Here is a 17,638-nt window from a genome sequence, read left to right on the forward strand (position 1 = left end):
GTGGAAGGGAGGGAGGGTAGCAGAGAGAGAGAGAGAGAGAGGGAGAGAGGGAGAGAACGGGCGACAGAGGGATGAACGCAAGAGCTCACTCTATCTTAATCGACTCCGCAGGGTGGACAGTACTGACCAGCTGTCCACTCGGGTTGCGGTTCAGCAGCTGAAACCTGGCCGCATCTGCGCCAGTGTTCGTCATCCAGCAGCATCGGGGCTCGAGTAAGTGTACGTGTGTGTGTGTGTGTGTGTGTGTGTGCGCGCGCGCAGGTAGGACGTAAAGATCGCACTCCCGTTTCCGCTAAAGCGTTAAATACACAGAGACTAGAGATGTGCGTGTGTGCATGAGCGCGTGCGCGCGCGCGTGTGAGTAGGTGTGTATGACCGTAGTGTTTGGAGCCTGCGTGCGCAGTCGGCTTCACGCGCGCGTAGCGAACAGCAGCTCGCCGTATCGATATCTGGCGCAAACCCACAGAAGGCGGATTAAATGGACTCCTCTGCGTGTTGTGTTTCTCCCCAAGGCTGCTCTGCGCTCGAAGCTCGTGCTGGACCGATGCGGTAAACGCGCTCGAGGCCGGTGGGGGAGAGGGAGAGCAGCGCGAGCTGCGGTGACGTGAGAGAGCTGAGCAGAGAGGTAAAGAGCGGCTCCTCACACTCCTTTATTTGTCCCTGTTATCGCGGGAGAGCGGCGAGGAGGCAGAGCTACAGGTTGGGAGAGAGCGTCCTAACCGTCACGGCCGGCCGGTCTGTATCGGTCAGCTGTGTTACCGACGATACGGCGAGACTATAATATCGCGATACTTTAGGAATTCACGATACACCATAGCGAGTTTGTGTTTTCGAAATGCTGAATAAAAACAATGATTTTATTTAATAATTTGTATTAATAAGTTGGAACAGAAAAGCTCCACATTTTAAAAATGCTCAAAAAGTACAAATTATTAAATGAAATGATTCTTTTTATTCAGCATTTCACCTGCCGACCTCACTAAATCCAAGCCAAGGACTAATTATGCTTTTTTAACACATAGTTGGTCAGTGTTCTTAAAATACTGACCATATCTAGTATTTTGACATATTGTGACATGACCACTGCTGTAAATATTGTTAAATAGTGTTTCCCTTGTTTTCAGTTAGCATAGAGCACAAAAATAACGGTGACACAGTTTTCCAAATGCAAGCGTGGGGTACTTGGGAAACTCTTTTTATGTATGGAAATCACAAAATAAGCCAACTAAATGCATTTTTATCTAATAAATACTTTCTTACATAAAATAAAATAAGTAAAATGCTTTTGTTAAGGCCCTGTTGGTCATGAGGCAGTTGTTGGTTAGTGTAGTGGGTAACATCTCTGCCTTCTACACTGTAGACTGGGGTTCAATCACCACCTGGGCAAACACCCTACACTATACCAATAAGAGTCCTTGGGCAAGACTCCTAACACCGCCTTGGCCTCCCTGTGTAACAACAACGAAATTGTAAGTCACTCTGGATAAGAGCGTCTGCCAAATACCGTAAATGTAAATCAGGCCTCCTAACTGGGGGTGTGGTTGAGATGACCGTGATATACAGTTTGCTGATTGACTTAATGTGGAATTTGAGCGCAGTGGAAAATCTGGAAATAGCAGTTAAAATTCAGGGGGTGTCTTATAAGGCGAGATTCCCCAGTATGTTGCATAACCTCAGCCCAAAGCGAGAATGTCCTTGATGTCTCCTCCTATTGGACAGGGCTTAACTTTTGATTTACACCATCTGAGTAACTGAGAAATCCTGCTTCTTGAATCATCCCCAGGACTCTCTTAGCAGAATCATGATGGCTGGCAAGGTGTTTGGAGGTGGGGGGGGTTCCAAAATGCAGACTTTCTCAGTAAGAGATGAGCTGACTTTGACGGTTGTCCAGTAGGAATGTCCTTGACCTCTCCACCTACTGGACAGGCTTGACTTCTCAACCAACCGAGTCCTGCTTTGTGAAACACCTCCTGAGAAGATCAGAACACCGTTTGGTTGCAGTTGCTAAGAAAAACTGAGTGAAACTGTGAGCAGAGCTACTGGATTGATTCTGGGCCAACTGGGAGCAGAACATCAGCCAACACGCTGTTGAGGCGTTTTCCACACAGCAGAATGAAAATGAAGTCAGTGTGTTTGTGAGCATTGTGGTGGTGGAGAAGGGAACAATTGCCAGCTTGGGGTAAAACGTGCTCTCCTTTGTAGTTTTTTTATTAGATTACAACATGTTGTGCCTCGGCTCAGCGAGATTAAGGACGTGCTTGTATTCAGGGCCACCCGGGGAGTAAGACGTAAGGCTAAGAGCATTACAAGAGTTGGTAGTGAAAGCGACGCTGTTTGTATGGAAGTTTAAAAGGGTAGTGAACTGAAAGGTCTCACGGGGCCGCTGACATTCTTTAGAAGAATCAAGTGTCTGAATGCCATCACTTTGGACTTTGACCTCTGCTGATGTAATGACCTGGGCTTGACCCTTTGTGTATGAGTGTGACGGTAGTTTAATTACCTTGCGTCCTTTATGGCAGACAAAGCTATCTTCTCTATCTTCTCACAACGTTAGAGGGGACAGATGATATTTATAAGGAAATTCAACTGAGGGGTTAAATTACTAGCAATAAGGAAACTTGCTGAGACAGGCCCACAGAAAGAGAAACTAAGACAGAAAGATGATGGATCTTTATCTTTATCACGCAGTGCGTTCGTGTCGTAGAGTCAAGCTCACTACATGATAAACACACTGGAATATGTAAAATCTCTACTTATTATAGAATGTTATTTGCCTGTTTTGTAATATTTGCTTTTCGGGGTGTGTGGATGATCACTGACCAGATAAACAGCTTTTTTAATGACATTTTTTCAGGTGCCTTAAACTTTGCATGTTCCTGTTTGTTCCCTGATCAGTTTGAGCTTTTTTTTTGTGTGTGTGTGTGTCATTGAAAACCCTGTCACTCAAATCAGTGTCACTTCTATAGTGCACTAGTCACTTGTACAGAAAATAGAGTGTAAACACATGGAAATGAAACAGGATATAGTGGGAATATTAAAGCAAAAAGCCGCGAGGGGCTGTGGGTTACTGCGATTGTGAGGATTTACGGGAAGGGTGTTCTTAGGCATGATGCGAAGCGGAGTCTCTCTTCCCTGTGTTAAAATCACAGTAATGCATGTCCTCAAGTGGCACATTGCTTTTATAAAACGGCAGCCCACATGAAATATGATGAAATGGAAAATAATTTGAGTGTTTATTAATAATTGTTCAAACACTGAGAATGCTGTGAACCCATAAATTCATATTTAAATGTTTATTTAAAAAAAGTCATGATTGATTTATCTCAAAATGAGGTCATTTCCTTCACGCATGTGACTTTTTTTTACAAGTTCCCAGTAATATAAAGTGTTTAGGAACAAAGGGTTTGAATTATGTTTGAGTTTTATAAATAATGATCTCATATTATTGTTCTGTAATGTCTCAGTCGCCTTCTTAAATGAAGTAATAGACTTATTTTTCCTCGCACAGAATTGGCCACCGAAAGAAAATAAGCTAGCTTTCCACAAAAGGTAACTATGAAATTTGTAAGGAAAATATATATCTGTAGAAATAATTTAATATCCATTACTTTTTTAAGGTCATACCACATGATATACAAAAGTGGCAACGACACGCCGGCCGTTAAAAATGTTATTATTTCCAAATTTCAGAGACACTTACAAATCTGCTTGCTGCTTCCATGGGTCCACTGCTATATGATTCAATCTCTTGTTTTTGAGATGGTTTTAACACAAATGTCCCAATTTGGTCTTTTCTTGATGGTTACACCACATGAAATTTCATAAAATGGACATCATCGGATAAAGTTTGTTTGTATATTATGATGAAAATAAAATGAGAAATGCTTTGCAGTTTTGAACAGGAAGACAAAACACTTTGGAAATCATGCCAAATGGGATAAAAAATAAAAATTAATAGATTTCAAAGAAGTTTTTAAAACAGCAGTTATGGCCGGAGAGTCGCACCGCATGATATTTACTTTAAGTAACAGGAAAATTACAATTAACTTATATTTTTTGAAAAGTTCAAGTGAGTAGTGGATAAGTACTACATATATAGTCCCTTTTTATGCATTTAAACCTTTTTAAACTAAAAAAATGCTGTTGGACAGAAAGTTTAGGCATCAAGTCATTGACCCATGTATCACAGACAGAGTCTCATTTAGCACCAATCCAGCGGCGCCTCTCTACTCACACTGGGGCTGAATCTCAAATGCTCCTTACATAGTGCACTACGTTGCAATGTAAACACTGGATCCTGCAGCCCAACAGTGCAAAATACAGCTAAGATATAGTCATTTGGGACTCATCAATGCTCAACAAATGATGCACAATTTGACTGTAGAGGTTAGAATTTCTATACGTTCCTAGCTAGCACACTATTTAGGGAACAGCTGTTTGGGATTCAGCCTGGATTTGTTGCAACTTCTCACTAAAATACATACATTTGAAGCGTGTAATCCTTTTAAGTGACATTTTTAGACTTTTAATGTTTATCAAAAACAGGTTCTTACTTCATTAATATACTCGGAGGTCCATGTGAACAGCATGAGTGTGAAGTTTTATTCGTGGCGCAGTAACACAGAGCTGTTGTGTAGCGGTCATAGGTTTGGGTATATCGCAGATTTTACAGCTGCTTCGAACGTGGTTCCGCCAATCAGAATTTAGGACCAGAACTATCCGTTTAAAAAAAAAACACAACGTATCATATTGTGTCATATTGCGTCACAGCATGTTGTATTTTATTGTGTTATATTATTGTATCGTGACTAGCGTGTTAACTTGTGGCTAATCTCACATACTGCTCCCTATCATCGGAGCGTCCGGTGCTTGGTGTCTCTCAACGAGGCCATTAACCCCTAATTTGACAGGAAAGGGCCGACATGCAAAACAGCCGACCACAGACCCTTGTTGTAGCATGACGTATAGAGGCAAGTGAATCCTAAAAAAACCTGTGCAAAAAAATAGGATGTGCATTAAACGGCTCAGGCACGGCAAACAGAGCAGGCAGCCACTTGCAAAAGTTTCCTGTTGGACTGATCAAACACGCTGCATATGTCGACAGCCAATCGGAAGGGAACCAACAAACAAGGAAAGACATCAGATGCTCCCTTTACATGTGGGTGGAGCGTCTGAGGCTGAAACTAGCTTGACAAGCGTCTTAAGGTGGAGCCTTTATTGGAGAGTTATTAGCTTGTGGCTAGATTATTAGGTCAGCACAATAGAAAGCACAGCTTTTGTTTCAAATATTGTATTTTTCTAATGTTTAAGTCTCTAATAAACCGAAAACAGAAACATTAACATACTCTAAGGCTTATTTTGAACCACTCCTTATTATTGCTGTATCGAAAAATATGCGTCATATTGAGCCGTCATCGCAGCGTATTGAACTGAAGTGTGAATTTTGTGAATTGTTACACCCCTACACCCATGGAATCACTGAAAATTAAATTGTGGAATGATTTTTGAACTGTGTATAGCAGAAGGGAAGGAACCATCAGAGGGCTCATGTTTTCATAAGCCACGTGATGTGGTTTTATTAATGCGTTCACTGTTTTCTTTTATTTATATTTACTTATCTTAATCCGATTCACATTTTGCTCGATGCAGTTTAACAGCTGTAGACATCGATTTCAGTCAGTTTAAATATCTGTATATAAATATATAATTTATTTAAATATATAATGTAAAATAATATAATTGCGATTGTGTAATGAGTGTGGCAGGCCTAATCAAAAGTGCTTTACACGCGATTTCTTTCTAAGGCATCTTTGTTTTTTAGCTTTACTGGCCACATCGGTTCAGTTTGTTGTGCTCGGGGCGAAGTGGTGTGACATGAATTTATGACCAGCTAGAATTTATTTATTCTTAATGCATTCTTTATCATATATCAGCAGTCACTGTTCAGTCTGTTTGCCTTTGTAGATAAAACTTAGCTTCAGTTGTTTTGCTTAAGAAGAGCAAAACTTCCGAATACCACCATAATGTGCAAACACTCAAGTATCTAGCTTATTAGGGTCAGCCCTAGAATAGGGCATACACTGAGACACTAGAAAATGCTTGCTCTTGCTATTGTTATAATGCTTTGAGAGCACAGTTGTAAAATATGATAGTGCTGGTAAAGCTTACTGAATTGCAGTTAATTAGGAGAGAGGCAGCTGTAGCTTGATGGGTTTATTGCTGTGTCAGCCATGATTTTTCACAGGCTTTGCACACCACCAGAAGAACTGGCCTGTTTTCACTCAGATGGGCTTGAGTACATGTGTACATGCTTGTATGTACAGGTTGAATGTGTCTGTGTTGCGTAAGGTGGGCATTTCCTGCTGGTTTATGAGAGACAGAGTTAGTTTTACCCTGATCGAGAGGTCTATTTACATTCCTTAAGAGTAGAAGGGTGGAAACGTTTCGGTTAGAGCGTCCAGTACTACCCCCATGCCTTCTTTACACACACCACACACACACACATGCTCTCTCTCTCATACACTCAGCATCACCTCTCCCCCAAATCTACACAAATAAGCCATACACATGTACCTTAACCACAGAGGAATTCTGCAGTGCAGTGATTGGTTAGATTTGCTATATCCTCTCCATATATAAACACACACACACACACACACACACACACACTGAGGGGTATGCAGGACAGCACTCTGATCACACTGTCTACAAACAGGCTTCTGTCTGTGCCTGGAAACATTCACTGAAATTAACGGAAATGTCTGACTGCTTGGAATGAGTCGATCTGAGTGAGAGTCAGTGTGTGTATGAGCGAGAGAGAGAGCGAAAGAGAAAGAGAGGAGGAGACAGGGAGGAGGGAATAAGAGAGGAAGATTAAAGTGAGAGGAATAGTAGAGAAAAGAGGGAGAAGGGAGAGAGAGAGAAAGAAGAGAGAGTAGAGGTAGAAAACAGAGGTGGAAATAAGGAAGAGAGAAGAGAGATAGGAAGAGAAATGGAGAAAGAGGAGAGAAATAAGAGGAGAAAACGAGAATGAAGAAAGAGAAGGAGAGAGAAAGAGAAAGAACAGAGAGAAGAGAGAGAGAGAGAAAAGGGGAAAGACAACGAAAGAGATGGAGAAAAGAGAGTGAAGGAAGAGAAAAGGAAGAAAGAAAGAGGCAAGGAAGGAAGAAAGAAGGAGAGAAGGAAGACATAATGGGAAGGAGAGTGAGAAGAAGGAAAAGAGACAGGAGAGATAGAAAACAAAGAGAGTACCAGGAGAAAAAGGAGAAAGAAGGAGGAGGGGGGGGGGGGGCAAAAGAGATAGAGGGAGAAGGAAGAGAGAGATGGAGTGCGATTGAGCTGTTCTGGAAAAAACGAATATCCCTACAAAATTTGAAACCATCAGTGCAGCAACATGATGGAAATGAATAGTTTTGATGGTTTGGTTTTTGTGTGTGTGCGATGAGCAGTGCTGAAGATGTGGTGCTTATATTTACAATGTTACAGTAAACATGTTCAGTGCTGTCTTGTTTGTGTGTATTTGCATATGTGCGTGTGTGTGTGTGTGTGTGTGTGTGTGTGTGTGTGTGTGTGTGTGTGTGTGCGTGTGTGTGTGTGTGTGTGCTTCTATGCTTTTATTCACAAAACCAGATGGTACAGTTCTGTTAGTGCTACTATAACAGAGAGAGAGAGAGAGAGAGAGATACTAGAATAGACAAAGAAATTACTGTTTGAGTAAATGTGATGACATTCTGCCTTCAGCGACATGTTAGTAGATAAAAATACCCGTTCTTCAGACATTCTATGTCTTGAGGGCCTTCACGTCATTCCGTAGTGATCTGTGAGAGAGGGTGCAAGAGAAAATAGTAAAGAGAGAGAGAGAGAGAGAGAGAGAGAGATTCCAGTATTATGGATCAGAGTCACTGTCAGAACTGATCTCATCAAACGCGCATAAACACAGTAATAAACACACACATTTTTATATGAGTGCACACACACATGCACACACACACACACACACACACATGAAACACCTGCCAGGCGAACGGCTGAATCTGATCCTCTTCATGCAGAGTAAAAACGTACGCCCACACACTGCTGCGGCTTCGCACACATGGAGATAATAACAGCCTTAAAGTCTCATGAACCTTCTCGACTCATTTTTCTCTCCCTCTTTCTGTCTCTTTTTTCTTGTCCCATCTCTGGCCTCTCCATGTCTTTCCTAATCACTCCGTTTTTAGTCCTCTCTTATCTCTTTTATCTTTATGGTCTTAACCATTCCTATAGCCTTCACCATGGCAGCACAGGACAGCACAGAAAGAACACAGAGAGGAGGATGAAGAGCCAGGGCCAAAGATGGAAAAAAGTGAGGGGAGCGCTTGTGAGAATGAAGTTTGAAGCAGACACCTCCCACCTCTGCATTCTCCTCACCTTCTCTTTTTCTGGTCTCTCTAGTGTATCTTCTGTTTAACCCTTGTTTAACTAATCTAACATTTTGTTATCAGTGCATTCAGAGACGTTGGCTTCGTCCCCTTTAAAATCTGCCTGCAGAGTAGTCAGGACATGTGTGCCCAAGTTGGATGTACTAAAATGTGTGAATGTGGCGCTTCCTGTGTGCCATTGTGTTTTCTGTCACTAGCATAAGAAGCTTGATGCTCTGTTCATTGTTGGATTCACTGGATTCAGAACTGATTTCAGATTCCTAAGTGCTTATTATTGGTTTTATCATTGCTAATCGAATTAACAGTAAAATTGAGGGCGTTCACATGCATTTATTAATCCGCTAATAATCTCTGCATAATTTCTGCCTTTATCTGATTATTCAACCGGTCGTGTAAACACCATACTCTGATTTAGAAATCCAATTAAGGAATCTGATGAAGAGAGCTGGATTTTAGCTCAGTAATCAGATTTCTCAGTGCATGTAAACTCACTCTGATTTCTTTTGGATTTCTCAGTCTGCGCATGCGTGAAAACAGACCACGGTACCGGAAATAAGCAATCAGTGTTGCTGCGAGACGCAGACTTTTGGATCAACACTGAAACCGGAGACAAAATAAAGGATTAAAATATTCTTCATCTTCTAGATGATGTATGTTTATATTTTCAGATAAAGTGGTGCAGTGTTTAAAAAATAAAAACGCTGCATGAAGTTTGAGTTTTACATTAACTTTACGTCACGTTTTCTTCTGTGAACTCTACAGATTTTCAGCTTTGATAGACTGTTCTTTACATCTAAAAATATGAATAAAAATGATGCTGCATTTATATGAAATGCATATAAAAGATACAAAAAGATACATACAAATATAAATGCGACAGCAGCATTGAGAAATCTGTACCGGGACAGTGTCAGTCAGACGTTTCTGGATAAAAAGAGCAAAAAAAAAGCTTTACAAGTCCATTCATTACCTAATGACATCATCATAAAGGTCAAATCCAACAAACATAAAGAAGTCAAGCAACCAAATCTAAAAGGGGGCACCGAGAAGCCAGAGTCGAAAAACAGAGAATGCAGGTCAGAACCGGAAAGAATACAGACACACATGAAATATCGCTCAGTAGCTCTACAAAGAAGCAATACCTTGCAAATAACTATACAGTCTAAACTAACTGCATCATATGATACAGAGAAAAGGTGGATATAGCTGCTTGATCACTTCAGCATTAAAGGGAATTCCAGTGATTTAAAATTACATAGCTAACTACATTTTTAAGACGCAAACAAAGTCATTCAGAATGGCTTGATGTGAAGTGCTCTGTTCTAGAGAAGCTTGTAGAGAACTTGATTTAACTGTTCATAGTAATTAATACACTACATGATGCAGAAATGTATTTTTGTAATGAATTCATGGTGGAGAGATACATGCAGTATGTTGTAAGGCAAAGTAGTACCGAAAGTAAGTGGGGTGGGGGGGTGGGGGGGGGGGGGGGGGGGGGGGGTGGGAGTAGATGTGTAGAAGATGTGTATGGCCATTGGTGGTTTTGACAGTAAATAAAAAAAATGTCTATATTTGTGCTGTAGACATCAGGCCTCCTGGTTCCTATCATCACCACTATAAAGAAATGTTGTCTATAATACCCCATTTCACCTTAAACCACACTGAATGAAAATGTTCCTCTCTCCTCTATAGAAACCTAAGATTTATACCTTCTGACATATTGCACAGTGTTGTGTTTACACAGGTTGAATTCATACTGATGGATTGAGTTCCTCTCGCTACCTCTCTCGCTCAATCCTCCTTGCTACCTCTTTCCACACACTAATGTTATTGAATGTTTGCTTTACATTAAGTGCTTAATTTGATTTATACCTTTCATTCATCTCCTATGTTATGACTGTAGCCCTCATATAATGCTAATCCCCCAGTACTGTGTCCAAATGGTTCGCCAGATTTCTTTTCAGTGATTCAGCCATTTTTTACGGGCTCTCAAGTGGTGTGTGGCGTGGGGGTGTGTGGAGGGGCTGGAGGGGAGGGTTGGTTGTGGGTTGGTGGGGTATTTTCCGTGATTCAGAATGATGCATTATGAGTAAGATGTGGTGGGTAACAGGTGTTTTATGTTATTGTGGGCATTTCTAGCTCAGGCCTCAAATGGTTGACGTAAGTTAGATCGGCTGCCAAATTAAAGAAGGAAAAAAACAGCTGTTATGATTTCATCACTAAGGGCCCAGAGGCTAATATGTTATAATGAGTCATGCCACCGAAAGCATGGTCCTTCTTATTTCTCGATAGTGACATGGACATTACCGTGTTGTGCGCTCTGTGTAAACACTGCATACATTAGATGCCCAAATATAGCTGCAGTGTATGTTAGAGGGACCTTGGTCTGATGATAGCTGTGTCTGTATTTGTTTTAGCCATGCATCTCCTAATGTAATAAGACTTTTTTGTTCCCTTAGAAATCTGTAATCGTTACTGCCATACTGATGTGTAGATGTCAATATGTAATTACTGGAGATGTAAAAATGTAGTAAACCATATTGAATTTATTTGTATCATCATACCGCATTATACTGTATCGTATTTTGTATCATTGTATTATGTCTATCATGTTAGCATATGGTTAGTGCAATAGCTTGGGGCAGCATATTATTAGCATATATTAATATATTCCTTTAAGACAGATGTGAAAAAGTGGCTGTTGTTTCTGGTTGCTTTTGTTTTATCTGCTTGTTATATATAAGGAATGGGATATAACAAACTGAAATTGATCAAATGAATTTTAATTGGTGACATGCAAGCAGTGTGACTCCACTGGCAGCAGTCAGCGTTGTTTTTTGGGGGCCCTAACCCTAACCCTGGTATCAGGCATGTTGAGTTCATGTTTTTCTCATACATTTTTACCGCACAACAACAGTAGATTTCCTTCAAATTCAAGTCACAATAAAATGTAATTCAACAGATTTTTTTCCTTTGATCTATGAGTGAGAAATCTGGAGCTCATTTAGTGATGACATGCTAGACTGTATTACAATACCTGTTAATACTCAAAGCTGCAGTAGAATCGCAAGTGTTATGTTTATGCTTTATATGGAAACATCAAATGTGTAGCTCACTGCAAACTGTGCTCCTGAGTCTGTTTACATACTACATCGGTCAGGCCGAAGTGTGCGCCTGCGCCAACGGCTAACAACTTTGTTGACTCAGAGGGCAGGTCTTTTAATGATCTCAGAGGTCTAAACTGTGCCACATGGAAGTCAGAAAGAGGTGGTGTAGACATGTAGTAAATAACACATATATAATGTGAATAGCACTGCCGTATATGTCACACTGGAATGGCTGGCATGGCTCCACACATGTTCTGGGAGTGTCACACTATTTGTGACTTCTGGTCAGATGCTGCAGCTGTGATGTTTCCTGCTATGTTTATTTCATTGCTTTGCCAATTTTATTAAAGTGATAGCAAGGCATTTAATTCACACGATTGTGCTGTGAAGGAAAGTAGTTATAATGGATGTAATAGATGCTTATACACAAGTAGCATCTTGCAGACTGCATGCCTAAATCATCACATACTTGTGTAATTAATTCATATTTGAATAAGAGGAACACATTGTGGTGAAAGGAAACTTTTAGCTGTAGAACCTACCTGTGCTATTTAGTGCTTGAGATGTTTTGACCGTGCAGTTAACAGTAGATAATGCTGATGTTTAGAGTTGCAATGGCATGTCACATGTATGTTCCACATTTATCTAATGAACTGCCAAATAACTGATTTACTGACCAAGTAGCAGTAGAATTAGAATTGAGGACCATTTGTCACTGTTTGCACACTGAGAAATTAGACCTTTGGATTTAACCCTTCCATGCAGTGACGCGCACATACATGCACACTAGTGAACACACACTAGGGGCAGTGAGCACACTTGCCCAGAGCAGTCGACAGCCCTATCCACAGCGCCTGGGGAGCAGTTGAGGGTTAAGTGCCTTGTCCAAGGGCACTTCAGTCATGGACCGTCAGCCGAGGGGATCGAACCGGCAACCTTCCGGTCACAGGGCTGGTTCCCTAACCTCCAGCCTTACCTCCAGCTAAGCTTACAAAACAGCTTAACACACCACAACACAGCTCACTAAAGCACCACTGACACAGTGAATGCCCAAGCTTATGCTTTTGTGTGTGGATCTATTAGCTAAGCTACTCTTGGTCCAAAGTACTGTCCTTGTTAGCACCAGAGTCTAGCATTAGCTTAAGGAGCAGGCTAACAGCTTCACACGTGACAAAACAGGTGAAATGGCTCACTGATGCCTCTGACTCCCTCAGAGTCTTCAGAGGATAAAGACCGAAAACGGAGTGAGTAAAGTTGAGTGACTGGTATTAAAGTGACAGAAAGACAGAATGTAACTTGTTCTGTGGTGTAAGTTTTTAGCCTGCTTAGCTAGGACTAACATAACCAGCTCCACTGTGTTTGTCTTAGTTCTGTTCATTTAATAATGTTACAGTGGGAACTTATTTTTGTTTCTGCGAAATCTTTTCAAACGTTTTCTCATCTTGCACATTTGCCAAAGGAAGAAGCAGAGCTTGCCATTAGATCTGTATAATAAATCATATGATAAATAATATTTTTAACGTTATTGCAATGAGTTCCTACAGTAAACACATCGCTAGAGCGGCGATGACAGAACAGATCAAATTGCCTTATACATGCAGCACCAGAGAGATGTTGTTACATTACCAGTGCAAACTGTTAGAATCCCTGTGTTGGGATTGAAGTTTGCTCTGCCGTGGGGATGAGTAACTTAACCACTATGCTGTACAGCCAGTTACAAAACACACACATGCAAAACTCAAAAACCACTCTATCTACTGAATTACTAGCCTGTAAAAACGTATCAAACAGAGTTGTTCTCACACTCATTATTGTGTTTTAAAGGCAACTGCCACAACAAACACATTTAACAACTAAGAAAAATAAAAAAACAAGAACATGAATTAATTAGTGTGTGCTTATATGAAAAGTAAAAACATATGTATTTATTTTTGTAGCCTGTAGTGGCAATGCAGACTGTCTCAGCCTTTCAGTAGTACTTCAGAAGTACTTGCAGTTTTGATGTAAACAGCAGTTAGTATTTAACCCCTTAAATGGCCAGGGCGCAAAGTTTTGCACTTCTACAACCCAAAAATAGCCCAGGTTGCATTGGAGTCCTCGTACTTACAGAATGATAAACCTTAATATGCAATAAGCCTGATATTTTAAGATGTTAATTTCTTTTTATACTACAGAATAGTAAATGGTGCTTTTGTGATTTCATACTTAGCTATTTGCTTAACCACTTAAAGTACCAGGCTTATTACTAAGGCTTATTATTCAGTAACTACAGGGACTGCAATGCAAACTGGCTGAGCTCTTCTTAGATTATAGAAGTGTGTAGCAAAGCTTTGGGCCTGTTGATGGGCCTGGGCCATTTAAGGGGTTAAAGGAAAGGTTAATTCGATTTCTGTTTACACATAAGACATGATGTAAATGCATCACATCCTATCATTGGCACACTATTTTAATAATAACTCATCTCTTCTGATATTTCCATTGTGATGTCTGAGAGCTTTGTTGAACATCGCAATTTATATCAATATCATATCACCCTAATAGCCATGCAGGGTAGTTGGGAGAAGGAGCAGGGGTTGGAAACTGGGAGGGGCATTTTCAGTGTGCATAATCAGGCATGTTCATAAATCTTCACGGTCTTAATAAGTGTTAATAGTTTATGAATGCTCCTGTGGCATTTTTAGTCATTTTTTGGACAAAACAATAATACATAAAAATCCTTAACTATTTATTATTCAACATAGATATGTTTTTATGGTTTAAATTACTGCTACTTTAACAACTTGATGCAGTTTAATGCAAGTGTATGATAATTTAGGCATGCAGTTTGCACTGTGCTCACTGTTGGCCTTAATTTTCCATTACTTGTTATCGACATTAGTTCCAGTGCACAACTAAAGAAGTCAACATTGGACACTAAGCCACCATTAAGTGGGTGAGCAGGAAAAGGTGCAAATTAGTTTTTTGCCAAACTAATGCTTTAAGGCCCACCTAACTCGCTCTCTTTGAGAACTAGTTATTTGTGTGGGTGTGTAATTCAGTGTTAGTATCTCTGGCTTTTTGTATCATTTTTATCTAATCTGTACCTGTGTTTTTCTGCAGGAGAAGACATGAAACACAGCAGCTCGTTGTTGGTCAGGCACGCCCTGGGGAGGCAGAGCACTACCATGGTGCTTCTGCTGATACTCCCTCTGCTTCTTGTTCTTGTCCAGCCTACTACAAGCCAAGTCTATATAAACTCTTCATCATATGATGGCAATGCTACAGCCTCCTCTTCAAAACAGACTCAGCCCACAGGCCGGACTGATGTGCCTTTCAGAAACAATCATCAAGAAATGAGTAGAGAAGCTGAGAGAGAATCACTGATGGACAAAAATGTTTCTGTTCAAGTGTCTAAGCAAGGGGATATTGTGTTAAATGGGCATCCAGAGGAACACACCGTAAAAAATCATATGTGGGAAACATCAACACAGCCTTCTAATGTGCACATAAAGGTTGAACTCACTACCCATTCAATATCCCCCAACACCAGAGCCAAAAGTGGGCTCACTCAGACTCAGCCCACAGTAAGGCTTATTACTACAGCATCCACACAACATGTAGAAGGCCGTTCTTTAAAGACCACAGCTGAAACCCCTCCTGTTGATGAGGGCTCTGGTCACATCCTGCTCCAGACAGCAGAGACAGAGCCAGTGACCAAAGAACTAATTCATGAAACGAGTGAAGAGGACTGGTCAACTTCAGATGTATTAATCCCCACTGTGATTAGCTTAACTGAGACTGTGGAAATAGACGACGCTGAGCGTGCCCAGTATAGGCCCCAAGCTCAAACAGCCTACAGCATTCAGACCACTGTTTCTAACGCTCAGAAACACCCTACTGTCAGCTTAGTGCTCCAGCCCAAGCACTCCAGTACTACTCTGGTCAGCGAGAGACCTGTGACCACGTCAGCTCCAAATATGGTGAACCGAAACGTGACAGTCAATCTAGCTGATGAGGAGAGAGGAGGTGAGTTTAGTCACATTTGATTCCCTTACATAATTATATATGTAATTATCTAAGTGCATAATTATACAGCTTCTCAATTTAATTTACATTTGGTTTACATTCTGTAACAACAGGCTTAAGTCTACAATAATGACAAAATGTGGTATTCATTAAAACAAATTATTTAACAAAATATTAGAACAGGCATTAACACCTTGCACTGTAAATAAATGGCTGTTTTAAGCTAAAAGATTACCTGTATGCTTTACAATTTTAAATCCATATAGAATTAAATCCATATATAATGTATTATAACAAACCAGTATATTTCAGTTGTAATTACATTTTACTGCAACCAGGTTAAGCACTTTTTTAGTTAAAATAACAAATATTGCCTTAACAGTGTGTTGATATGTAAAGTGTTTGTTTACAATTTCAGTTATTCACCCTTGTTTTATCAGCTAAGACAAGCAGTACAATTCCAACTGGACACCAGTCTAAAGGAGCTTCACGGCCTCCAACACATTCACCATCACCTAGTGAAAGCCCCCCTTTCAACACAAGCACCACCATCCTACTGCTGAGGACTCCGCCACCACAGGACGCTCCAGGAAGTTCCACCAATCTGCAGCCAAGGAACACATCAAAGCCAGCAAAAGCAGCAACAGCATCCAATAAGGAGCCAATAGGGGAAGAATCTAGCACAAGCACTCCACAAGGACTGGAGACCAAAATCTTCAAAAGCTTACCCTCTGCAAGCACAACAAATCAACAAAACCTGACAGGTAGGAGTCGTTTGAAGTGGGTGCATTGTGGGATGTGTAGTTTTTAGTGGTGATCGAAACAATGGCTGCATTGATGACGTGAAAGTCTTTGGCACCAAGTGGAATTATTTATGCAGCTGGTTTCTTGCGGGAAGACTTTGGAGAAAGCTCAAAGGCATGAGGGCCCAGACGAAGAGAGACGGAAAGAAAGAGAGAGAGAGAGAGGAGGGGTGAAGAAAGACAGAGAAAGAAAGAAAGAAAGTATGAGACACAAAAAGAGAGAGACGGAAAACATACATGCGTGTGGGAAGGAGACAGGTCAGACCCTGAGGAAAATATTCACAGGAGGCAATGGAGAGACAGAGGGAGGGAGGCGAGGACAGACAGAATAGAAAAGGGCAATGAAGGATGAAGTGAGCAAGGATGAAAGAAAATAAAGGCCCAAAATAGCAAAGCTCCTCAAGGTTTACTGATAGATACTATTACAAAGAAAAGAGATGTCTTTGTAAATGGAGGGAAAGAGGGGAAGAGGGGAATGAGTGGGGGGAGTTCAGAGAGTGATGAGAACCAGATGGATAGAGAGCCGGATGGAGGGAAGGGAGGAGTCGGTTGGAAGAAAGTGGTGCAGAAGCTGCAGCACTGCTACAGATGCCAGCGCAATAGTTTAGTTCAGTCTCTGTGAGCTGCTGCTGGTACTGTGAGTTTATCATCACTCAGTTATAACAGAGCTGCTATGATGATCAGTATCAACAATTCTAAAAGGAACCAGTGATGATGACAATGTGTGTGTGTTTTCTATATTTACAAGACAAAGGAGTCCTGACTTTGTAGGAAAACCAGAGAATCAGAGACTCTGCAACAGTCAGTATTGTACAATAGTCATGTTTGACTGTCTATGTGAGTTTTGTTCCAACAGCAATGATATATGTAATATATTTAGAATATACTATTATTATATATTGGTAGGCACATATATATAATAAATCTGGGGCATGTACTTATATATGTATGAAGTATGTGTGACATATCATTATTACGTATGGGCAGATATATTTATTGTCACTGTCAGAAGAAATTTCTGTATTTCATTGTATTTTTTTCATTTTTTGACATAAATTTAAAATACCTGTAGCTTTTGATTGTGTGAAAGTTTCCTCATGAGTGGAAGAGTATTTCTTCCATAGATAATGATTAAACACTGCTGGAATGGGAAATAATTATATATAATATTATACGTATGGGTAGTTACCTATACACATATATAATATATATGGAACATTATTATTACATACGGGTAGTTGCATGTGTATAATACATGTGGGATACATTACTACATATGGGTAGTTGCATAAATGTAATACAT

At 40.5% G+C, this 17,638-nt stretch overlaps 1 protein-coding gene across 2 annotated transcripts in view; it reads left to right on the forward strand.

Annotated features, from left to right (window-relative positions):
* The window catches only part of LOC108432123 (proline-rich transmembrane protein 3), a 26,310-nt gene continuing 8,672 nt past the window's right edge, over nucleotides 1–17,638 (forward strand). Inside the window, exons 1-4 of one of the 2 annotated variants that reach the window (XM_017705744.2) lie at nucleotides 1–213; nucleotides 513–625; nucleotides 14,627–15,532; nucleotides 15,973–16,296. In XM_017705744.2, the coding sequence (XP_017561233.1) occupies nucleotides 14,635–15,532; nucleotides 15,973–16,296 (1,222 nt within the window). In that variant the 5' untranslated portion in view covers nucleotides 1–213; nucleotides 513–625; nucleotides 14,627–14,634. The remainder of the gene's footprint in view (nucleotides 214–512; nucleotides 626–14,626; nucleotides 15,533–15,972; nucleotides 16,297–17,638) is intronic. The other variant, XM_017705745.2, reaches the window with a different exon arrangement.

The sequence above is a fragment of the Pygocentrus nattereri genome, chromosome 29 (assembly GCF_015220715.1).
Source record: "Pygocentrus nattereri isolate fPygNat1 chromosome 29, fPygNat1.pri, whole genome shotgun sequence".
In the NCBI taxonomy this organism is placed as follows: Eukaryota; Metazoa; Chordata; class Actinopteri; order Characiformes; family Serrasalmidae; genus Pygocentrus; species Pygocentrus nattereri.